General features: G+C 40.7%; 1 protein-coding gene across 1 annotated transcript in view; it reads left to right on the forward strand.

Moving 5' to 3' along the window:
* Positions 1-244: 244 nt before the first annotated feature.
* The window catches only part of SAMD5 (sterile alpha motif domain containing 5), a gene marked incomplete at both ends in the record, with an annotated part of 50514 nt that continues 28950 nt past the window's right edge, over positions 245-21808 (forward strand). Inside the window, one exon of the mRNA XM_080941694.1 lies at positions 245-703. Within this exon, the coding sequence (XP_080797820.1) occupies positions 245-703 (459 nt within the window). The remainder of the gene's footprint in view (positions 704-21808) is intronic.

The raw sequence follows: 21808 nt of genomic DNA on the forward strand, positions 1-21808 counted from the left end.
CGAGCGCCGCGCCTGCTCGGGGAATCCACATCGCTGCTAGACGCTCCCCGCTCACGCTCGCTCCCTCCCCGGCTGCTTCCCCATGGCTTTGACTCTGCGGCCGGAGCCTAACCACTAACGGGGAAACTTTTCCTGCCGCCGTTTCTTCTCCCCCCCCCCCCCTTCCAGGAGAGGATTAAAAGTTGCAAGAACTGGTGCCGCCCGTGTCACTTGGGTGCTCGCCGGCGAGTTCCGGGTCTCAGCCATGTGCACCAACATAGTTTACGAGTGGCTGAAAGCGTTACAGCTCCCTCAGTACGCTGAGTCCTTCGTGGATAATGGCTACGACGACCTGGAAGTGTGCAAGCAGATCGGAGACCCGGACCTGGACGCCATCGGGGTGCTGGCTCCCGCGCACCGCCGGCGCATCCTGGAGGCTGTGCACCGCCTGCGGGAACAGGACGCGGCCGCTGCCGGCCTCTACTTCACGCTCGAACCGCAGCCCGTGCCACCCGCACCGCTGGTGGACGCGGTGCCCCCAGGCCGCCGGGGGGAGCCCTGTGGCGGCTCAGCCCAGGGCACTCGCGGAGACCCTCGTGGCCAGCCAAGTGCTCCCCGCAGCAGGGAACTGGTGAGCTACCCTAAGCTGAAGCTGAAGATCATGATCCGGGATAAGCTGGTCCGCGATGGCATCCACCTGAGCAAGCCTCCATACTCGCGCAAGGTAAGGAGGCGCCGCCAGAGCGACCTTGGGGGCACGGCGGGCGGGAGGGGACCAGGCCTGGCGCTTCTGCGGCGGCACAGCAGTCAGCCTAGGTGACAATTGAGAAGTCAGGGTGTTTTGGGGTGTCTGGTTCTCCAGTTTTCTGCGTTATCTATTTATTCCTTCCTTCCTGGCGTCACTAATAAGAGCTGCTCATTCAGATTGTGCATGTAGACCACTCTTAACCGGGTATACGGCGCCCTGGCATACGGGCTCGATTGTCAGGTCCTGGGCAATGGGCACTTGCTTTTGGTGGCCACTGGGAAATCCTCATGCCTCTGGTAGTGTCTGGCTTGGAAGAGTGCCAGAAAGATGGGTCACATCTGCCTTTATTTTCAACCTTCCTCCTTTCCTTTACTTCTTTCCCCCCTGAGTTCTGAGAAACTTCCAAGAGGGGTGAGTGACTTGCCAAGGAGTAGGGATATCGGGGGCCTGCTGGTCTCAATTGCATGCTACTGAGAAGTGTACCATTAACATGAACCTATGTGTGGGGGGGTGGGGGGAGACTAAACACGAAACATGTGCCTATTCACAGGAGAGAGGTTCGTAAGCTTTAAGTAGTCCAGGGTAATGGGGATACTGAGCAAATAGGTTATTTGGGGTCAGGGGTATTACTAGTTCGATTTATGGATTGAAAATGAAGCTGAAAGGAAGATAGATTCTTCTCGAAACTTCAAGTGTGAGGAAGGACAGAAGGAAGCAATATTTTGGTGCCTTAGAAGGGAATTCTCACAGGTGAGAGCAGGCTACAAGTTGGCTGCTCCGCGAGGCACGCAGACAGGTGGACTGGGGTTTGAACAAGTAAGTACCAGAACGTGCATTTTCACACCAGAGAGCTGTCTCTAGCATCTAGGGGGTTGCTTTGGCTCAGGGAAGAGAATTGGTTTGGCTTAGTTTCTGAAGCTGTCCTCCTAGAGAGTGCCAGTTTGGCAGAGACACTGACAGAACAGGTAATGTCTGGCAGTGCCCGGGACTCACAGGAAAATGAGCATCCCAGCCCGCAAACAAGGGGCCTGGAGAAGCCAAGTTGAAAAGCTGTGAGAAGAACGGCAGGCTGGGAGTGGGAAACACAACACCACAGGACGAAAGGGCCGGTCTAAATGCTGTGTGGGTGACATTAGCCCCCAGAGGTGCTCTAGAGCCCCAAACTGAAGGTCAAGATGCCCAAGGGGAGCAAGTTCAAGGGTGAGTGGTGCACAAAAGAAAGGGAAATGGTTTAATATTATCCCCCTGCGCTCTTGAAGGTGGTGATTGTTGGCGGCAGGCAACTGAGGTCACCTGCCTGAGAATACAAGTTGCTTTTATAAGGAGGCTAGATTAGGAACGTTTGCCTCAAGCACTCATTCCAGCCACCTGCTACGACAGGACCATTGATGGGTGCTGGGCTCGGAACGGAGAGGCGCAATCCCATGATGCACCAGCCTGCAGACTGTCCAGTGTGTGTCAAAGGACCATGGTCAGCGGAACAGAAGTTTAGTCCAGTAACAAGGGAGCAGGAGTCCGGCTCGACGTTTGTTTCTAATGTACCAGAAAGTAAAGTGAGCTTGTGCCAAGAGATGTGTAACAGGGAGGGCTCAGTTCACATCCTGGGGAGAAACGAGGCAGATACTAGCCGGGGCTGGTTTCATCGTGTGGACTACTACGGTGCGGTGTCACTAAGATGGGTGAACGTGGATCTCAGGAGAGTGGAAGGCACTGAAGTGATGTATTTTGGTTTCCTTCTTACAAGGCAAAACCAGACGAGCCCAAACACCAAATCTACAAGCCGGAAAACGTCTAAAGGACAGAGCAGAGGCTGTGGTTCCTGCTTAGATCAATAGGTAGTATGGCTTTCTAGTAGATCCTGTCTGTCTTTTGGCAGGATCTCTTGTAGCTTAGGAAGTCATTGTATAGCTGAGGCTGGACTTGAACTGCAGATACTTCTGTCCCTGGAGATCTGGGATCACAGGTGTGACCGTTACACCTAATGGCAACACATTTTTGTAAGTCAGATTCATATAAAAAAAGTTCAACTTGCATTGACTGTTCATTTTCCATGTAAAGAGTTTTTTTTTCTGTCAACTTTATTTATCTAAGCTGTGTAGCCTACACTGTCTCCAAACTCAGTCCTCTCTCTGCCTCCCAACGTACTAGAATTATAGGCATGAACCACTAAGCACAGTTCTCCAGTTTACTCTTCCACAATTATCCCATCACAGTAAGGCTTGACAAGAAAACCTGTCCACTTTTACTTTGTTGTATTTTTAAAGACGGGTTTCTTTGTGTAGCACTGACTATTCTAGAACTAGCTCTGTGTACCAGGTTGGCCTTGAACTCACAGAGATCTGCCTGTATCTACCTCCCAAGTTGCTGGGATTAAAAACATGTGCCAACACTGCCCAGCTGACTTTTCTTTTTATGTGTATTTAATTTTCTTTCCTTAACTGATAGAGGAAACAGCTGGGGGCAGTAATATTCTCATTACCCTCTTCAAGATGCTCCTTCTGGGGAACAAACAAATGGATCTGGAGAACCTCATTGTATGAAAGAAGAACACATGTTGTCATATGAATTAAGGCATAACTAATGCATATAAAACTAAACATACAACTATGAAGTAGCAGCTCACGTTGTTTCTTTGGAATTTGCTGTTTATATATGATGGCGTCTTAAGTTCTAGGCTTTCTGTTGTGTGGGAATTTGTTTTCTCTCATAAACCGTTCTTTTTAAACAATGTAATTGTAAAGAAATTCTAGTTCTGATTTTCTTTGGTACCTTAGCTCTGTCATGGTTATAATGTATACCACTCATTACATGGACTGAGAATTCAGCTTGGTAGAGCAGGCTCACTTGCTGGCAGTCACAAGCATGGCCAATCTTTGGGACATTGAACAGCAATGAAAATACTTTGTGATGATCGTGCCAAAGCTGGTCATGGTAGGGTTGGTGAACCTTCTGCAGTGAACTGTGAATTGAGGAATTTTCTCAAGAATGACTGGAAAGGATTGTAGGGCTTGCATAAATAAAACACCCTAGGTTTCCTGATCAGTGAGCTAAACTAAGTAAAAAGAAAGGTTTTCTTGTTTTTCCTTCATATTTGAAAACCAAGAGCTTGGGGATACTGGGATTCAAATCAGAAGACATAGATCAGTCCCCCAGCACCTCTTTCTTTAGGGTTTTTCATTGCAGTGATTTCTACCTCTATGATAGGTCATGCTTATATGCACAAATATGCAAGTATAAAGGTATTTACTTTTCATGTGCACTTTTATACATATAACTGTTTTGTGACCAAGCTTCTCTACCCCAAACCTTCCTTAGGTTCTGGCTTACAGCGGTTGGCAGGATGTAAGCGTCCTGTCCTCTAAGACTGTAGGGTCTAGGAGGGAAGACATAAGATACAATCTGCACATATCATTTTGATGGGAAGCACAGGATGCTTTTTTACTCGAATTGGGAATATAGGGCCATGTTAGCAGAGAGAGAGGAAGACACAGACTCTGGAAAACACTAGAAGCCATGATGCTTCAAGGCAGAGAAACTGGAGACTGTGGCTGGTAGGATATTAGTGGGGTAGATTTATAGAATTCTTAAAAGATTCTAATTCATTTTTGTCATTCTGTATGCCATACGTGTGCATGGGAGAGTGTTGCATGAGCCACAGCACATGTATGAAGACCAGAAGACAGCTGTGTGGAGCTGGTTCTCCTCCTCAGTTTTTATTTGGGTTTGAACTTAGGGCACCAGGTCTGCTCAGTGAGCTCCCACACCTGCTGAGCCATCTTCTGGATAGACTTCTCTAGCTCTCCCCTGGAAAATGCCTTCTTTCTTCTCTACCAGTGGGAGAAAGTATTTGAATTTGTGTAGCCTTATTTATTAATGTTGTAGCCATGAAAATCCTCATTCACACATTAGTATGGTGTAGGTTAACAAGATTCTGTGGTAATAAGGCTGTGAGGTATCATCAGAGGAGGTAGCCTAAGATGAAGGAATTTGGGAAGAAAAAGTTGCCACGAATACTTCTGTGTGTGGAGGGCACAGAGTACTAGAAAGTAAGAGATATTGCCAAAGACATGCAGTGCCCTTTGGAATCTTGCCTGGGTCTTGGCAGAAACTGACATGACAATAAATATTGTTCCTCCCAAGAATTCCTTCTGCCTGTGTGACATTACGAGGACAGATTGGAAGCTATCACGTTTTAGTATTTTCCAACTAATATCCTCAAATACCCTCAGTCTAGAGCTTTCTAGGCTTTTTCTTTTGCTTTCAGTCCAGTTGGAACACTGTGGAAAGAAGAGATGGGGAGAAAACAAGAGCTGATGTTTTCTTCATGCTCTTGACAGTTTATGATCTGTAGAATTAAGTTGACCCTCTGCTGTCTACGCAGGTGTGCATTTGTTATATCTACCCATCCATCCATCTACCCACCTATCCATCCATCCATCCATCCATCCATCCATCATCTATCCATCCATCCATCCATCCATCCATCCATCCATCCATCCATCCATCCATCCATTCATCCTTGCCTTCTTTAGTCTAGCTGCTTGTCTGATCCATCCTTCTTCCATTTAACCAATATCGAATGTACGCCACGGATTAGGCCCTAGAATTAATTAGGATTTCAGTTTTCTACAGACATGACATTTGCTTATATTTGCAGTGCTGAGCTCAGTACATGGCATATGATAGTTGTACCATATCAAAGTTCAGTGCTATTTTTATAAACATTAGACATCAGAGAATTTTATGCTTATGTTTATTTCAGTGACAAAAATGGAATCAATTGTGGGGAAAAGTAGAGTAAATTAATGATGACATTTAAGAACCAAAACCAGTTTATCCCTTAAGAGATACTGAAGAAGAACCACAAATTAAAATGCTGGCCCTGTAGAACATGCAGAAAGAGAGCTATGCAGTGGGACAGGGGTTACAGGAAATAAGAGGCATCCTCTCAGTGTCTGGTTTAAGGAGGTGCTCACTTCCGGGGTCCTCCTGGAGTGCCCCCCACCAGGATCAGAATCAATTCCTTATGAACTACTGATTGTAAGTCGGCACGACAAGCATTTGAGCCACTGCTGAGGAGTCTTCTGTCTTCCTTCACTTCTTATCCAAACTGCTCTGGAAATAATGTGCTGAGAACACTGCTCCCCAAGACTTCACCAGCATACGGATTCTGTGAGTTAGATGACCTTAGGAGTTCCCCTGGAGAGAACATCACTGTGCATTTCTATGCCACTGCAGACACTGTAGTGTAGTGATTATGTACCCTGGCTCAGACTGGATGCTATGTTTAAGTCGCAGCTCTATTCTGTGCTAGGTTACCTTTGGCAGCACTGCAGAAGAAGGCAATGGGATTGGTTGCCTCACAGGGTGGCTAGGTGGGTTCCATGAGCTCAGTCTCCTGAAGGTATGAGATCAGCATCATGTCTGTCTCGAGCTGCCCCAACAAATACCACACATGGGGTGTTTGGCCTTTAAGACAATGTGAATTTGTTCTCTGCCAGTTCTGGAGGCTAGAAGTTCAAGATTGGGGGAATGGCATGACCTTGCTTGAAAAATCCTAAGGGCTTACAGTGTGATTCACCTAACAAGGTCTTGCCAAGGGCTCCAAACAGCTTCTCTTTGTCTGCCCCAAGCACTCCAGGCACCATCAGATCTACAGGGTCATATGGCTCAAGTGACTGGGTGACTTAACTCTACACTGGACCTGATGGAGACCTTCTGTTGTTTGCGGACTTCTAACTAGCAGCTTCTCAGGTTGCATCCTAACAGACTGAAGAAACCTCTCCAGTGCAGAAGTACTTCGGGCCTTCCATACTGTGCCTCTTTCTCGGTGTGGGATTGGGGGAGATGCGAGCTTCCTCAACTTATCCTCCTTGTCTGAAGAGGCAGTTCATTATGCACCATCCCAAACTCTAGGACACCTGAAAATTTCCTGAGGCTGAAGCCTTCTGCATTTTTATCAGATTTGTCTTCTAATCAGCAAAATCTTGTTTAGAAATTACAGGCCTTAAACTCTTACTTAGGAGAGAGGTTACTTTTTCTACTCAATCTTTTTATTATTATTTTTTTTAACTTTTTTCTACTCAATCTTAGACAGTCCTTACTGACACTGAGTTTTCTGGTGGTATCCCCGTATATCTTAAGGTTGGTTCCTCTCTTGAGGAACTTAATGCTCCATGCCTTAAACAAACGATGTATTTTTTACTTTTGAAGAACGGTTTAAATTCTGTAATATTTGTTAAAGGAACACATCACACTTATACATTAGTATTGTGCAAACAGGGACATTAAATCATACAACTTAATTTATCTTTAATTCTTTAGTTTTTGGAGAAGGGATTCTCTGTAGCTCAAGCCAGCATAGAACTTGGAGAGAATCTGCCCAAGTCTTGAGTGCCGGGATTACAGACGTGAACCATCACATCTGGCTAGAGAAGATGCCACTATATACCACTGAATTCAGAAGCTCTGTGTACGGAATGGCCTCCTGACCAATGGGAGGGAGATTTAGTAATACCCATTTATTTAGTAGTAAACCCATGGTAGAGTTTTCATCTCCATCTCTAAGCAATTCCACATGGCCAGATTGTGAAGAAACATCATTTCTTAAAAATAAAACTATTCAAAACTGGGTTGTGATCTTCAAAGTATTCACTTAGAAGATGATAGTCTTGCCAGATATTCCAAGCATTTCTTGAACTCCACAGGCACAAACATGCTTTGGGATGTTGTTTTGTGGTGGCGAGCTCTGATTCTTCTCAGGTAGAACTAATTTGGCAAAAACCTACTGTCATTGGAACCAAATCAGGCAATTAAGAGGACGGTGTTTAATAAACTGCAAGACAGAAACAAAATCTGTCTTTTTTTTTAATGTAATTTTGTTGTAATGTATAAAGAGGCTTTTAGGAGGCAGGGCATTTCTACTCCTTTTTGTATTTTTATGACAAGAAACATACCCTTAGTGTGAATTCTTGTTTGCCAATACTATCCCCAAGGATTCGTAACCTACAACAAGCAGTTCCATGGTATTTTCAAAAAAAAAAAAAAAAAAAAAAAAAAAAATTACCAGTACCAATTAATTACCGTAATTACCTTACTGTAATTAAGGTAATTACAGCAAAGGTGTCGGTGGTGCACTGGGGTGAACTGAGGTGGAATGCGGAGAGATCCACTAACCACTGTACACTTGATAGATTACTCAGGATTCAGATGGTGCCAAGGTATCCTTAGGGCTTGGCATTTGCTTATTTTTATGTTCTTGCAGATTCTTTCCTGATGCTTCCAAGTCAAGTCCTAACAGTGTCCAACTTGTTCTTCCTCCACTTGAGTGGCGGAAAATGATGCTGAAGGCAAAGACACATGATCAAGTGTACCCTGTCACAAAATGAGACTTGTGTCTGTTCTTACGTGGTAAAGCATGCTAGGAAGTCGTTTTTTTTTTTTTTTCTTAAAGTCTGTGAAGACTTTAAGACGATGAAAACTCTTAAGATAGCAATTGGTACCCAGGGATACTTGGAGGAGCATTTCCTGAGGTGAAGGGCAGTGCATTGGGGACTACTTGTAGTTTCTTGAGCTCAGAGTTGGGCTCATGCTCAAAGCGACATGTATCCCGGTGGCTGAAGCCGACTTCTTATTACCACTCCTGGTATCGAGGTGAACAGGTTTTATCAGTTCTTTCCTATGTCTTACGAAATGTTGCTATTTAAATTGACCACTGATCTGTGCTTGAAGAGAAATAGGAGAGGAAATAAGATGGTATTTGTTTTCAGTCAATATAAAAACTATTAAACTGAGTGTGGAACATGCCAAGAGGCATTAAGCATACAATTTGTCTTCCATAAAGACTAAGTGACATCTAATAGTTTAAAGAGATCTCATTATCACTTCTAATTGAAATAAATGGTCTGAGGAGCTTTAAAAATCTTACTGTTAAATTTCCATAATGTTACAAACATAAACAAAATGAGATCTCCTTCATTTCGAACAGGTCAGAAACACAAGAAAAATAATTGGTATACATTCTCTACTAACCAAACCCATAATAATAAATAGAGATGACAGGGTCTAAGATTGTTTCCTCTAAGAGCACAGGTAGACTAAAGATACACTAACTATGCTTGACACAAGTAAATCATTATTTAATATTTCATCTGTATTTGACAAATTATTTTAAATATAAGTCATGCAATAATTTACTATTATTTTTATTGAATATTCTCTGTCTTTACATTTCAAATGTTATCCCCTTTCCCTCCTTTCCCATACCCCTTCCTCTTGTTTCCATGACGATGCTCCCACTCCCACCCACCTACTCCCCCTTCAGTGCCTTGTCATTCCTCTACATGGGGAAAACAAGCATCCCTGGACCAAAGGCCTTTCCTCCCATTGATGACAGATAATGCTGTCCTCTGCTACATATGCAACTGGAGCCATGGGTCTCTCCATGTGTACTCATTGATTGGTGTTTTCGTCCCTGGGAGCTCTGGGGGGTTTGGTTGGTTTATACTGTTGTTCTTCCCATGGGGTTGCAAACCCCTTCAGCTCCTTCAATCCTTTCTCTAGCTCCTCCACTAGGGTTCCCATGCTCAGTCTGATGGTTAGCTGCAAGCATCCTCCTCTGTATCAGTATGGCTTTGGCAGAGCCAATGAGGATGCATCCATAACAGACCCGTCTGTAAGCACTTCTTGGCGTCAGCAACAGTGACTGGGTTTGGTGGCAGCATATGGGATAGATCCCCAGGTGAGGCAGTCTCTGGATGATCTTTTCTTCAATCCCTGCTCCTCTATTTGTCCCTGTATTTTCTCCCATGAGTGTTTTGTTCTCCTTTCTAAGAAGGATGGAGACATCCACATTTTGGTCTTCCTTCTTTTGAGCTTCATAAGCTCTGTGAATTTTTTCATGGTTATTCAGAGCTTTCTGGAACTAGTATCTGCTTCTCAGTGAGTGTGTTCTTTTGTGTTCTTTTGTGACTGGGTTTCCTCACTCAGGATGATATTTTCTAGTTCCATGCATTTGCCTAAAAATGTCATAAAATCATTGTTTATAATAACTAAGTAGTACTCCATTGTGTAAATGTACCACAATTTCTGTATCCATTTCTCTGTTGAAGGATATCTGGATTCTTTCCAGCTTCTGGATATTATAAATAAGGCTGCGATGGTGGAGCATGTGTCCTTGTTATATGTTAGAGCATCTTTTGGGTATATGCCCATGAGTGTTATAGCTAGGTCCTCAGGTAGTAATATGTCCAATTTTCTGAGAAACCACCAGACTGATTTCCAGAGTGGTTGTACCAGCTTGCAGTCCAACTAACAATGGAGGAGTATTCCTCTTTCTCCACATCCTCACCAGCATCTGCTGTCACCTGAGTTTTTAATCTTAGCCATTCTTACTGATGTGAGGTAGAATCTCAGGAGTGTTTTGATTTGCATTTCCCTGATGACCAAGGATGTTGAATTTTTCTTTAGGTGCTTCTCAGCCATTTAGTATTTCTCAGATGAAAATTCTTTGTTTAGCTCTGTACCCCATTTGAAAAAAATAGGATTATTTGATTCTCTGGAGTCTAAGTTTCTGAGTTCTTTGTATATATTGGATACTAGCCCTCTATCCTATGTAGGATTGGTAAAGATCTTTTTCCAATCTGTTGGTTGCAATTTTGTCCTTTTGACAGTGTCCTTTGCCTTATAGAAGCTTTGCAATTTTATGAGGTCCTATTTGTAGATTATTGATCTTAGAACATAAACCATTGGTATTCTGTTCAGGAAAATTTCCCCTGTGCCTATATGTTCTAAGCTTTTCCCCACTTTCTCTTCTGTTAGTTTCAGTGTACTTAGTTTTATGTGGAGGTCTTTGATCCACTTGGACTTGAGCTTTGTACCAGGAGATAAGAATGGGTCAATTTGCATTCTTTTGCATGATGATTGCCAGTTGAACCAACACCATTTGTTGAAAATGCTGCTCTTTTCCCATTGAATGTTTTTAGCTCCTTTGTGAAAGAGCAAGTGACCATAGGTGTGTGGGTTCATTTTTGGGTCTTCAGTTCTATTCCACTGATCTATCTGCCTGCATCTGTATCAATACCATATGGTTTTTATCACAATTGATCTGTAATATAGCTTGAATTCAGGAATGGTGATTCCCCCAGAAGGTTTTTTGTTTTGTTTTGTTTTTTTTTTTTTTAATTGTTGAGAATAGTTTTCACTGTTCTGGGTTTTTTTTTTTGTTTTGTTTTGTTTTTTTGTTTTGTTTTTGTTTTTGTTATTCCAAATAAATTTGCAAATTGATATTTCTAACTCTATGAAGAATTGAGTTGAAATTTTGATGGGGATTGCATTGAATTTGTAGATTGCTTTTGACAAGACTGCTATTTTTACTATATTAATTCTGCCAATCCAGGAGCATGAGAAATTTTTCCATCTTCTAAGATCTTCTTCGATTTTTTTCTTCAGAGACTTGAAGTTCTTGTCATACAGATCTTTCGCTTGCTTGGCTAGGGTCATACCAAGGTATTTTATATTATTTGTGACTATTGTGGAAGGTGTCGTTTTTCTAATTTCTTTTTCAGCCTGTTTATCCTTTGAGTAGAGGAAGGCTACTAATTTGTTTGAGTTAATTTTATATCTAGCCACTTTGCTGAAATTGTTTTTCAGGTGTAGAAGTTTTCTGGTGGAATTTTTGGGGTGACTTAAGTATACTATCATGTCATCTGCAAATAGTGATAGTTTGACTTTTTCTTTTTTAATTTGTATCCCTTTGGTATCATTTGTTGTCTAATTGCTCTGGTTAGGATGTCCAGTACTATATGGAATAGGTAGGGGGAGAGTGGGCAACCTTGTCTAGTCCCTAATTTTAGTGAAATTGCTTCAAGTTTCTCTCCATTTAATTTGAACTTTGCTATTGGTTTGCTGTGTATTGCCTTTACTGTGTTTATGTATGGGCCTTGAATTACTGATCTTTTATCATGAAGGGATGTTGTCAAATGCTTTCTCAATATCTAATGAGATGATCATCTGGTTTTCTTCTTTGAGTTTATTTATGTAGTAGATTACATAGATGGATTTCCATATATTGAACCATCCAGAATTCCTTGGAAGGAGCCTACTTGATCATGGGGAATGATGGTTTATCTGATCCTAATTTAAACTTGGTATTTGGTATCTATCTAGAAAGTGGTCTATTTCTTCCAGATTTTCCAGGTTTTTTGTTTTTTTGTTTTTTGTTTTTTTTTTTTTTGTAGTAGAATCTGATGATTTTTTAAAAAATTTTCTCCCCTTTCTGTTGTTATGTCTGTTTTCATTTCTGATTTTGTTAATTTGAATACTGTCTTTGTGTCCTCTTATTAGTCTGACTAAGGTTTATCTACCTTGTTGATTTTTCTCAAATAATCAGCTCCTGTTTTCGTTGATTCGTTGTATACTTATTTTTGTTTCTTCTTGGTTGATTTCAGCTCTGAGTTTGATTATTCCTGCCATCTACTCCTCTTAGGTGTATTTGCTTCTTTTTGTTCTAGAGTTTTCAGGTGTGCTGTTATGCTCTCTCCAGTTTCTTTTTGGAGGCACTCAGAGCCATGAGTTTTCTTTCATCTTAGCACTACTTTCATTGTATCCCATAATTTTGAATATGTTGTGCTTTCATTTTCATTAAATTCTAAAAAGTCTTTAATTTCTGTATTTATTTCTTTCTTAACTAAGTTACCATTGAGTAGAACATTGTTCATCTTCCATGTGTGTGTGGACTTCTTGTTGTTTTTGTTATTGAAGACCAACCTTAGCCAATGGCGATCTGATAGGATGCATAGGACTATTTCAATATTCTTGTATCTGTTGAGGCCTGTTTTGTGGCTTATTATATGGTCAGTTTTGGAGAAAGTACCTTGAGGTGCTGAGAAGAAGGTATATTCTTTTGTTTTAGGATGAAATGTTCTATAGTATTAAATCTATTTGGTTCGTAACTTCTGTTAGTTTCACTGTGTCTCAGTTCAATTTCTGCTTCCATAATCTGTCCATTGATGAGAGTGGGGTGTTGAAGTCTCTCACTATTATTGTGTGTGGTGCAATATATACTTTGAGGTTTAGTAAGGTTGATTTTATGAATGTGGGAGCCCTTTCATTTAAAGCATAGATGTTCAGAATTGAGAATTAATCTTGATAGATTTTTTTTCCTTTGAGTATGAAGTGTCTTTCCTTATCTTTTTTGATAACTTTTGGTTGAAAAATCAATTTTATTTGATATTAGGATGGCTACTCCAGATTATTTTCTGGGACCATTTGTTTGAAATTTTTTTCTTTTTACTTTGAGGTTGTGTCTGTCTTTGTCACTGAGATGAATTTCCTGTATGCAGCAAAATGCTGGGTCTTGTTTTCGTATACAGTCTGTTAGTCTTTGCTTTTTTATTCAGGGATTGAGTCCATTGATGTTAAGAGTTTTAAGGAATAGCAATTGTTGTTTCCTGTTATTTTTGTTGTCAGAGGTAGAATTATGTTTGTGTGTCTATCTTCTTTTGGGTTTCTTGCAAGAAGATTACTTTCTTGCTTCTCCTAGGGTGTAGTTTCCTTCCTTGTGTTCCATTCCTCTATTATCTTTTGTAGGGCTGGATTTGTGGAAAGATGTTGTGTAATTTGGTTTTGTCATGAAATATCTTGGTTTCTTCATCCATGATAATGGAGAGTTTGCTCAGTATAGTAACCTGGGCTGGCATTTGTGTTCTCTTAGTGTCTGTATGACATCTGTGCAGGATCTTCTAGTTTTCATAGTCTCTGTTGAGAAGTCTGGTGTAATGTTTATAGGTCTGCCTTTATATGTTAAGTGACATTTTTCACTTACTGCTTTTAATAGTCTTTCTTTCTTTGTTTTGTGCATTTGGCATGTTGACTATTATGTGACAGAATTTTTTTTTTCTGGTCCAACCTATTTGGTGTTTTATAAGCTTTTTGTATCTTCATGGACATCTGTTTCTTTAGGTTAGGGAAGTTTTCTTCTCTAATTTTATTAAGGATATTTACCTGGCCTTGAAGTTAGGAATCTTTGCTCTCTTCTATACCTATTATCTTTAGGTTGGTCTTCTCATTGTGTCCTAGATTTTCTGGATGTTTTGGGTTAGGAGCTTTTTGCTTTTTGCATTTTTTTTTAACTATTGTGTCAATGTTTTCCATGTTATCTTCTGCCTTGAGATTTTCTCTTCTATCTCTTGTATTCTGTTGATGATCCTTGTATCTACACCTGATCTCTTTCCTAGGTATTCTAAGTCCAGGGTTGTGTGTGTGTGTGTGTGGTTTTTTTTTTTTTTTTTTTTTTTTTTTTTTTTTTTTAGACCTGGGATAGCTTTGTTCTATTCCTTCACGTTTGGTTGTGTTTTTTTGTAGCACTTTAAGTGAATTTGTGTTTCCTCTTTAAGGGCTTCTACTTGTTTACCTGTGTTCTCCTGTATTTCTTTAAGGGAGTCATTCATGTCCTCCTTAAAGCCCTTTATCATCATCATGAGGTTTGATTTTTAAGTCCAAATCTTGTTTTTCTGATGTTTTAGGATATTTACTACATGCCATGGTGGGTGAACTGGGTTGTCTTGGTTTCTGTTGCTTAGGTTCTTGTGTTTGCTTCTTGCCATCCTGTTATCTGTGATGTTTGTTGGTCTTGTCTCTGACTGGAGCTTGTCCCTCCTGTGTGAGTCTGTAGGCTTAGTAGTGAGAGCACTCCTAGGTGATCTGCTCTCTGTGGGCAAGTTGTAGGTACTAATGGTGGAGGGATGGCCTGAGCTCTGGGAGCAGATGGAGACCGGAAGGCAGTTCACTATTATTATTTTATCTATTCCTGACTTTTGAAATAATAATTAAAATGAAATAAGCTAATTTTAAAGTGTTCAAACTTCAGGGGAACATGTCATCTATTGAATAAAATTTTCACTTAGCTACTTCAGCTTGCACTTTATATTCTGGCTTACTCTTTAAAAATTTTAATACATAAACTCCAAGTGGCCACATGGGAGTAATAGAGTTGAAGTAATAGGAATAATAGAGTTGAAGTAACCCACATGGTGTCATTGTTTTGCTTTTATACGCCCTGATACTATTTCTATAATTTTGGATTGACTGGTTTTCTTTGGAATATGTGGTGCTATGATGCAGGTGTGAAACCCCAAGTTTACGCTCTTTAAAGGACTCTTGGAGCCACTCTGTGGGTGTGGGGTCAACTGTGTAGTGGAGTGTCTGTGCCATCTTAATTCCTGTAGACCACAAACACTTAGGCTAGGAGCTATGAACTTCATTTTTTTTTTTCCAGAATCCTGAAGCTCTGAGTGTGTTCCCTCAACCCTGCCCAGAAGAAATATCTTATCACGGATACTGTTAAGGATTATTGATATGGCATGTGCCTTCTGTAGCGATATACGTGTGAGTGTGATATAGCTCTGTGATGAAAACATACATGTGTGTGTGTGTGTGTGTCTGTGTGTGTGTGTGTGTGTGTGTCTGTGTGTGTGTGTGTGTCTGTGTGTGTGTGTGTGTCTGTGTGTGTGTGTGTGTCTGTGTGTGTGTGTGTCTGTGTGTGTGTGTGTGTGTGTGTGTGTGTGTCTGTGTGTGTGTGTGTGTCTGTGTGTGTGTGTGTGTGTGTCTGTGTGTGTGTGTGTGTGTGTGTGTGTGTCTGTGTGTGTGTGTGTGTCTGTGTGTGTGTGTGTGTGTGTCTGTGTGTGTGTCTGTGAAAATTAGAGGAGGACATATGGGTGTCTTGGACCTCTCTCTAATTTACTCCCTTTGAGATAGTGCTTCTTACGGAACCCAAAGCTAGGCTGGTGACAAACACGCTCCAGTGAGCCTCCTTTCTCAGTCCTCTCCACTGTGGTGTTACATGTGTGTGGGGCCATGCGTGGCTTTCTTCACGAGTGCTGGAGAGCTGAGCTCAGGCCCTTGTTCTTGGGTAGCGAGCTCTGTTATCCATGGAGCCACCTCTTGGTTCCCATTGGGAAGCCATTTTTCTCTTAATGACACCTCCAGGCAGCAACTGAGACACACACTTCCATGTTAGTGTGAAATATAAAATCCTGCTGACTTTAAAGTAATTATTTCTGCTGAAAATGATGCCCATGTTCATCTCATAACCTTGCAGCATTAAGTCAATGATAGAATATACGTGAGGCTACTCTGTAAACATTGGTGAGCGGTACAGATTGAAGGTGATCTTATTGGCATTGTAAATCACTATGCTTACAAAAATTTATTTTGAAATGTTGAAGAGTAGAGACACTGTACTGAGGAAATTTGGAGAACAATGAAGTGAAGAAGAAATTTGTAAATAGCCTGTATTGATATTTCTAGCGTGATACTGCATGAAAAAATTTAAATTTTGTGTTTAAAACCATGTATGTTTGTCTTAGGGTTTCTTTTGCTATAATGAAACACCATGGCCAAAAAGGAAGTTGTTGAGGAAAAGGTTCATTCAGCTTACACTTTCACAATGATGTTTATCACAGAAGGAAGTCAGGACAGGAACTCGAACAGGGCTAGAACTTGGAGGCAAGAGTTGATGCAGAGGCCGTGGAGGGATGCTGCTTACTGGCTTGCCTCCTTGACTCGGCCTGCATTCTTACAAAACTCAGGATCACAGGCCCAGGACAGCCCCACCCACAATGAGCTGCCCCACCCCAATAGAACACTAATTAAGAAAATGCCTTACAACTGAATGTCAGAGGCATTTTTCTCAACTGAGGCTCTTTCCTCTCTGATGATTCTAACTTGTGTCAAGTTGACCCACAGAACTAGCCAACACAACGTGTAAGAATGCCTGGTTTGTATAAAGTACACAAAACTGGTCAGCAAGTATCATGTGAAAACTAATTTTACCTTGCATTGTGAAGATACAGTTGACAAAACTGGATGTATTTACAGTGTGCAGTGTGGTTATCTTAGATATGAGGTCATTGTGAAATGATTCTATCAGTCAAGTACGTTTTCTCACCATCTCCCTTATTTAACTTGTCTTTGTGATAAAATACATTGAAGATTTCATCTCCTAGCAATTATTACATGTACAAAACATAATATTAACTCTAATTACTGTGCTGAAAAATAGGTCTCCACAATTTATTCCAATTGAAGATTCATACCTTTTAACAAACATGTTCCCAGTTATGCCCTACTTCAAAATGCCCACCTGTGATTCAATTAGGGAATAGAAAGCAAGAGGGATCAAGAGTTCGTATTCAATATAGCGACACAGAAGGTTTTAGGCTATCCTGGGTACATAGACCCTGTCTCAAACAAAAACAAATAAACAAACAGAATACTCAAATATTTTCCAAAACCCAAACCAAACCAAACCAAAAATCAAGGCAACCAAAGTAGAACTTTTGAACCCATTCTAACTGTTGAAACTACTGCCTTTCTTGATTTCCATTTGCCTTAGATACTTCCCTTTGCCTGGGTAAAGAGAACCAACCTTGATTTTTGTACTTGTTTTCTTCCTTAGAAAACTTCTGTTCAAGTCCATTGTCAGTGAACATGCACATACAAACCTTTTTCGGTTTCTTTAAGATTTTCTAATTTGTCTGAGTTTTATTTTGATGCATGATGTGAAGTAATATGTGACTGCTGTTCATAATTATGCTAAGGACATCTTTGTCTCACCTACTTACTGAAATTATACTTCTCACTTCTAGTGTTATTGCATTGACCTCAGTTTATCAGACACACACAAATATAGAAAACCAATTAAAAATAGCTTTTCTTTTCTTTTGAGCTCCACATTGAGGAATTATTCAACTAACAAACTTCTCAATATGGAAGCGTTCTTACACGGCTTTATGAGTAATGATAAAGTAAGTGTCTTTGAAAGCAACCAGGGTATGAGATAAAGAATTAGTAAGAGTCTTGTTTTCTAGTCTTTATTACATTTTTCTATGCTATCTTTGTGTGTGTATGTGTGTGTGTGTGTGTGTGAATAATGCTTGGTATTCATCTTTAATTATTTGATATCTTCAACAATCATTGTCACGATGTTGTCATATTTGGCTTTATCACAATAGTGTTTTGTTTTTTTTTTTTTTTAATAGTGATGCCTGTTTAGGGGTATAGGTGATAATTAACTATTCTTGGCTTCTGCAGTAATATTGTTTTGAACCAAAAAGCAGAAACTCTAGCGAGAGGCACTGGGTATATTTTCATAGCAAGAAATGATTTTGTTTTCCTTCCCAGGCTCTGGAAATGTGTCCTCTCACTCATCCTCTCTCTTCTTTACCTCCCATGCTCCCCTGTTTTCTGTTTGCAGCTGACTCCCAGGCTGGCATTTCTTGCCAGATCCTATGTTAAATTGAAAACCCTTATAAGGAACATGGAAGGGGCATTCATTTTAATTTAAATATTTGGCTTTGCATAGCAGTAACAGCTCAATGTGTAACAAAGGTAGAATTGGAAAACTCTCCAAGGAATACCAATTTAACACCACCTCAATGTCCATTTAAACTCTCACTGAAAGGTCAAACGGATAGATACGTTTTATAAGAAGAAGTCAGTGAAGCAGGGATTAAAAATGGAACCTAGGAATAGTATGTTTGTGGATAAGATGTGTAAATCAGGTGCTGAAGTCAGCTGAGTCTGCAAAATGGATACACCCAACACTCCCTGTGCTAGCCATCAATCACACAATAAACATATAGCCACTTTAAAGGACCCATGTATCAACACAGCAGAATGCAACCCTGCTGTGTTATGAAGCACTCCTCTGGGAAGCTCCTGATTGACAAAGATAGTACTGCTTTAAGTAGTAGCAATATTTTCATGGCCAGAAAGTAATAAAGCTATACACGAACCCCGTGAACCGAAAATATTTGACATAAAACCCCCCAGAGCAGTGCTTGGGACATGCTTCCTACAGGATTAGGTTAAGGTGCAAAGTAGCTCCAGCTAATGTGGAAGCTGATAATTTGATAAGTTGTTAATTACATCCAAGACCCTGTCATCTGTAGGCGGCTGAAGAGAGAATGGGATTAGTCGCCACCTGGGATGGTAACACAGCATCACTACTTGCTTATGTTTGGGCGCCAAGGAAACAGGTCTGAGTTGCTTCCTGCATCCATTTATACATTAGAATGGAGCCAGAGGATATGCAAAGTAATTTACTCTTGGAGATGAACTTCCTTACAGGGAGGTGGTGAGAGTTGCCATTAGATTGGCCATGTTCATGTTTGGTTTTATTGCCATGTTGTTTTAAATCAACAGTTCTTTTTACTGCTGCTTTTGGCATAACAATGTGGGCCAGTGCTAGATCTCTGTTAATGGGATCCTTGAATGCATACACTTTCCCTGAAAATGTGTTGAACTGAATCATCTGTCTTCTGATGACTTATTAAACTACAGTTGCTAGGACAGCCCTGAACTGGTGGGCCATGTTAGGCCAACTTCCTGACAAGGAGTGTCTAACCAGGCTTGGGGATGTAGCTCAGTTTGGTTGGTTTGATCCCTAACATCTTGTGGTTGTGCGTGCCTATTAGTCAATATTTGGGAGGTAGAGACAGGAGCATCAGGCATTCACAATTATTCTATGCTAGGTAACAACTTCTAGGCTAGTTTGTGCTCCAGGAGACCCTCTGTCCAAAAATAAAGCAGCAACAGTCATAATATACTTAGTCAACCCAAGAAAGCTAGTTCGGGAGCCCATATGCTAAATTCTTCTAAAAGAGTTTTTAGAAGGAAGGAAGAGGGTGATGGCGGTATTTGTAGGCAGGCGTACTGAGAAGCAAGAGCTCTCCAGTAACCTGAAGGTGTTCTCTGAAGATGTTTGCACTGGGCTTTGATCTTATTAATTGTGATAATTAGACTTCTTCTTCATCTGATTCTATGATAATCAGTTATGAATATATTTGGTTTTCCTCGTCATATCTGGAGGGAAAGGCTGTAACCCTTTTCTCTTACCTCGGGAATTTGGAAAGCCAAGATGCTATTTTCACCTCCTACCTTGGTCTGCTTTGTAAGTCAGCCCTTTTACAAATGAGACCGTGGACTGGGATAAGCCAAGACATAACTGTACTGTGAGCGTAGCTGCTGTTATTTAGGGAAGAACTGTAGGGCATTATTGATTGAAATAGCATGACGAGCCTCAGAGGCAGAAGCTTATTTTGGTTGGTTTTATTTTATGGATGAACAAAAACGAAGCTTAAAGAGTTTGAGTGGACTATGCAGAAGGCATTCAATTAGCAAAGTTCACTTGAAAGCCATGCACGGACATCAGAGCCCACGGCTGCAATTCTGCCTGAAAACATTGCATTATGGGATCTGATGGTCCTCTCACCTATTGAGGCAAGAAGAAGGAAGTAGATATAGCCTATAGCTTTTAATGCTTTAAAAGAGTTCTATACTATGTACATAGTAGTATACCACGGAAATTTCTATGACAATCTAGAATGAGCCCGTGTTTTATATTTGACCTAGCATATAACTCTTTTCTTGACTCCAACTGTGTTTCGGATGTGATAGACAACAGCAGAGACAGTGATGAGGAAGCCAAACCATAGCAACTTGATAGTGAACGTTTCTATTAATCTTGGGTTTTTATCTTCTCACTCCATGTTCTCTTATAGCATGAAGAGATCATCTTCACTCCCTATATATAGTTGTGATTGTGTGTGTGTAATTGTGTCACACAAAGAACAAAACATTATCTTTCTTAGCAAATCTCTAACCATGCCAGAGACCGCTAAAGCCAGGCTTTTCTATGTGAGTTGATCATTCACCTCCAGGATTCAAGGCTTTCCTTCCTTTTGACAATATATAAAATAATATGAAGGGAGCAGCCATTTAGTCAAATGATGATTTTTGTAGGTCAGTCCTAGACATTAATTGGGCTGCTGTTATAACACACATTATAGTTTTGAGTATCCAGAATGGCTGTTTGGCATCTGGGGTAAAATTTGGAAACACTTGGTAGTCATTATGGTAGAAAAATTAGCTGGTGGGTAGTTTTCTTATAAGATCCAAATCCCAACAATTAAGAAAACAGTAAAATAAAAGCAGGCTGAAAATTATCTCATCTGGTTTTATGAAGCGTGGACATCTACAAGGGACTTATCCTTCTGTCTTGATCCTATGAGTAAACTTTACTCTTGGCAAAAGTAAGGTCTCTAAGCAATAATTACTTTGAAAGAATGAATTTTGGCATATATTTTATTTATCTGCTTTGAAATATACCTAAAATTTTTCTAATAAGCAACTAATTTATACAGTCATGCGTTTGAATAATCATGAGAGTAATATTTGAAATTCCCTAAGAATCTCTTACAAACTTGGGAAACAGGCTCCTTCCCTTGGCTTTGTGTAAGGGAGATGTAAGCTGAACCAAATTCCTAGTTGTTATATTAAATAGCTCTGATGAGACTTGGCCTAAATTTTATCTGTGAAATCATGGAAATAAATTTAGGCTGCTATCAAAGTTTTGCCTGTGGACCCTCTGCTGGGGAATCTTAGTAACTACATTGGTCTCAAACACAAGTAGGTGATGTTCAGTATCCTTTCTGTCCTTCATTAGGATCCCTGTACTGTAGAAACCTACTTAAAGTTGTCCTTCCTCCTACCCTAGTTCCATTCATCAGAGACTCTACCTCTTGATAAAGAACCAGGGTCCCATTTCATCTCCATTTCTCTAGACATGATTTGCAGCCTACTTTCAGGAACCCCACCTCCCAGCATTCCATTACCTGGGGTTCCCTCCTTTTGGTATGAACCAGTTTTCCCTAGCTCTTTCCAACGGTCTATTTCTCCGAGCCTTTTTCTAGTGTTCTCTGCCACCCATTGACCTGCAGAAGCACTCTCTATAGCTGTCACACTTGGCTATAATCAGCAACCAAAGAACTGGATATTCACCCAAGAAAGACAAGAGTAGATATCAACACCTAGAAACATGTCAATCATGTTAACTCTAGATGCCTAGACTCCAAGGCAAAATGCAACCATGAAGAGTCAAGACAATATCCCCACATCAGAACCCAATACCCTAACTTCAGGAGGCCTAGAGAGTACAACATAATCTAAACACCAGACAAGGACTTCAAAATAGCAATTCTGAGTATTTTCAAAAACCCTAAAGAAAATATGAGATGACTA

Source organism: Micromys minutus (genome assembly GCF_963924665.1).
Source record: "Micromys minutus genome assembly, chromosome: 30".
NCBI classification, from domain to species: Eukaryota; Metazoa; Chordata; class Mammalia; order Rodentia; family Muridae; genus Micromys; species Micromys minutus.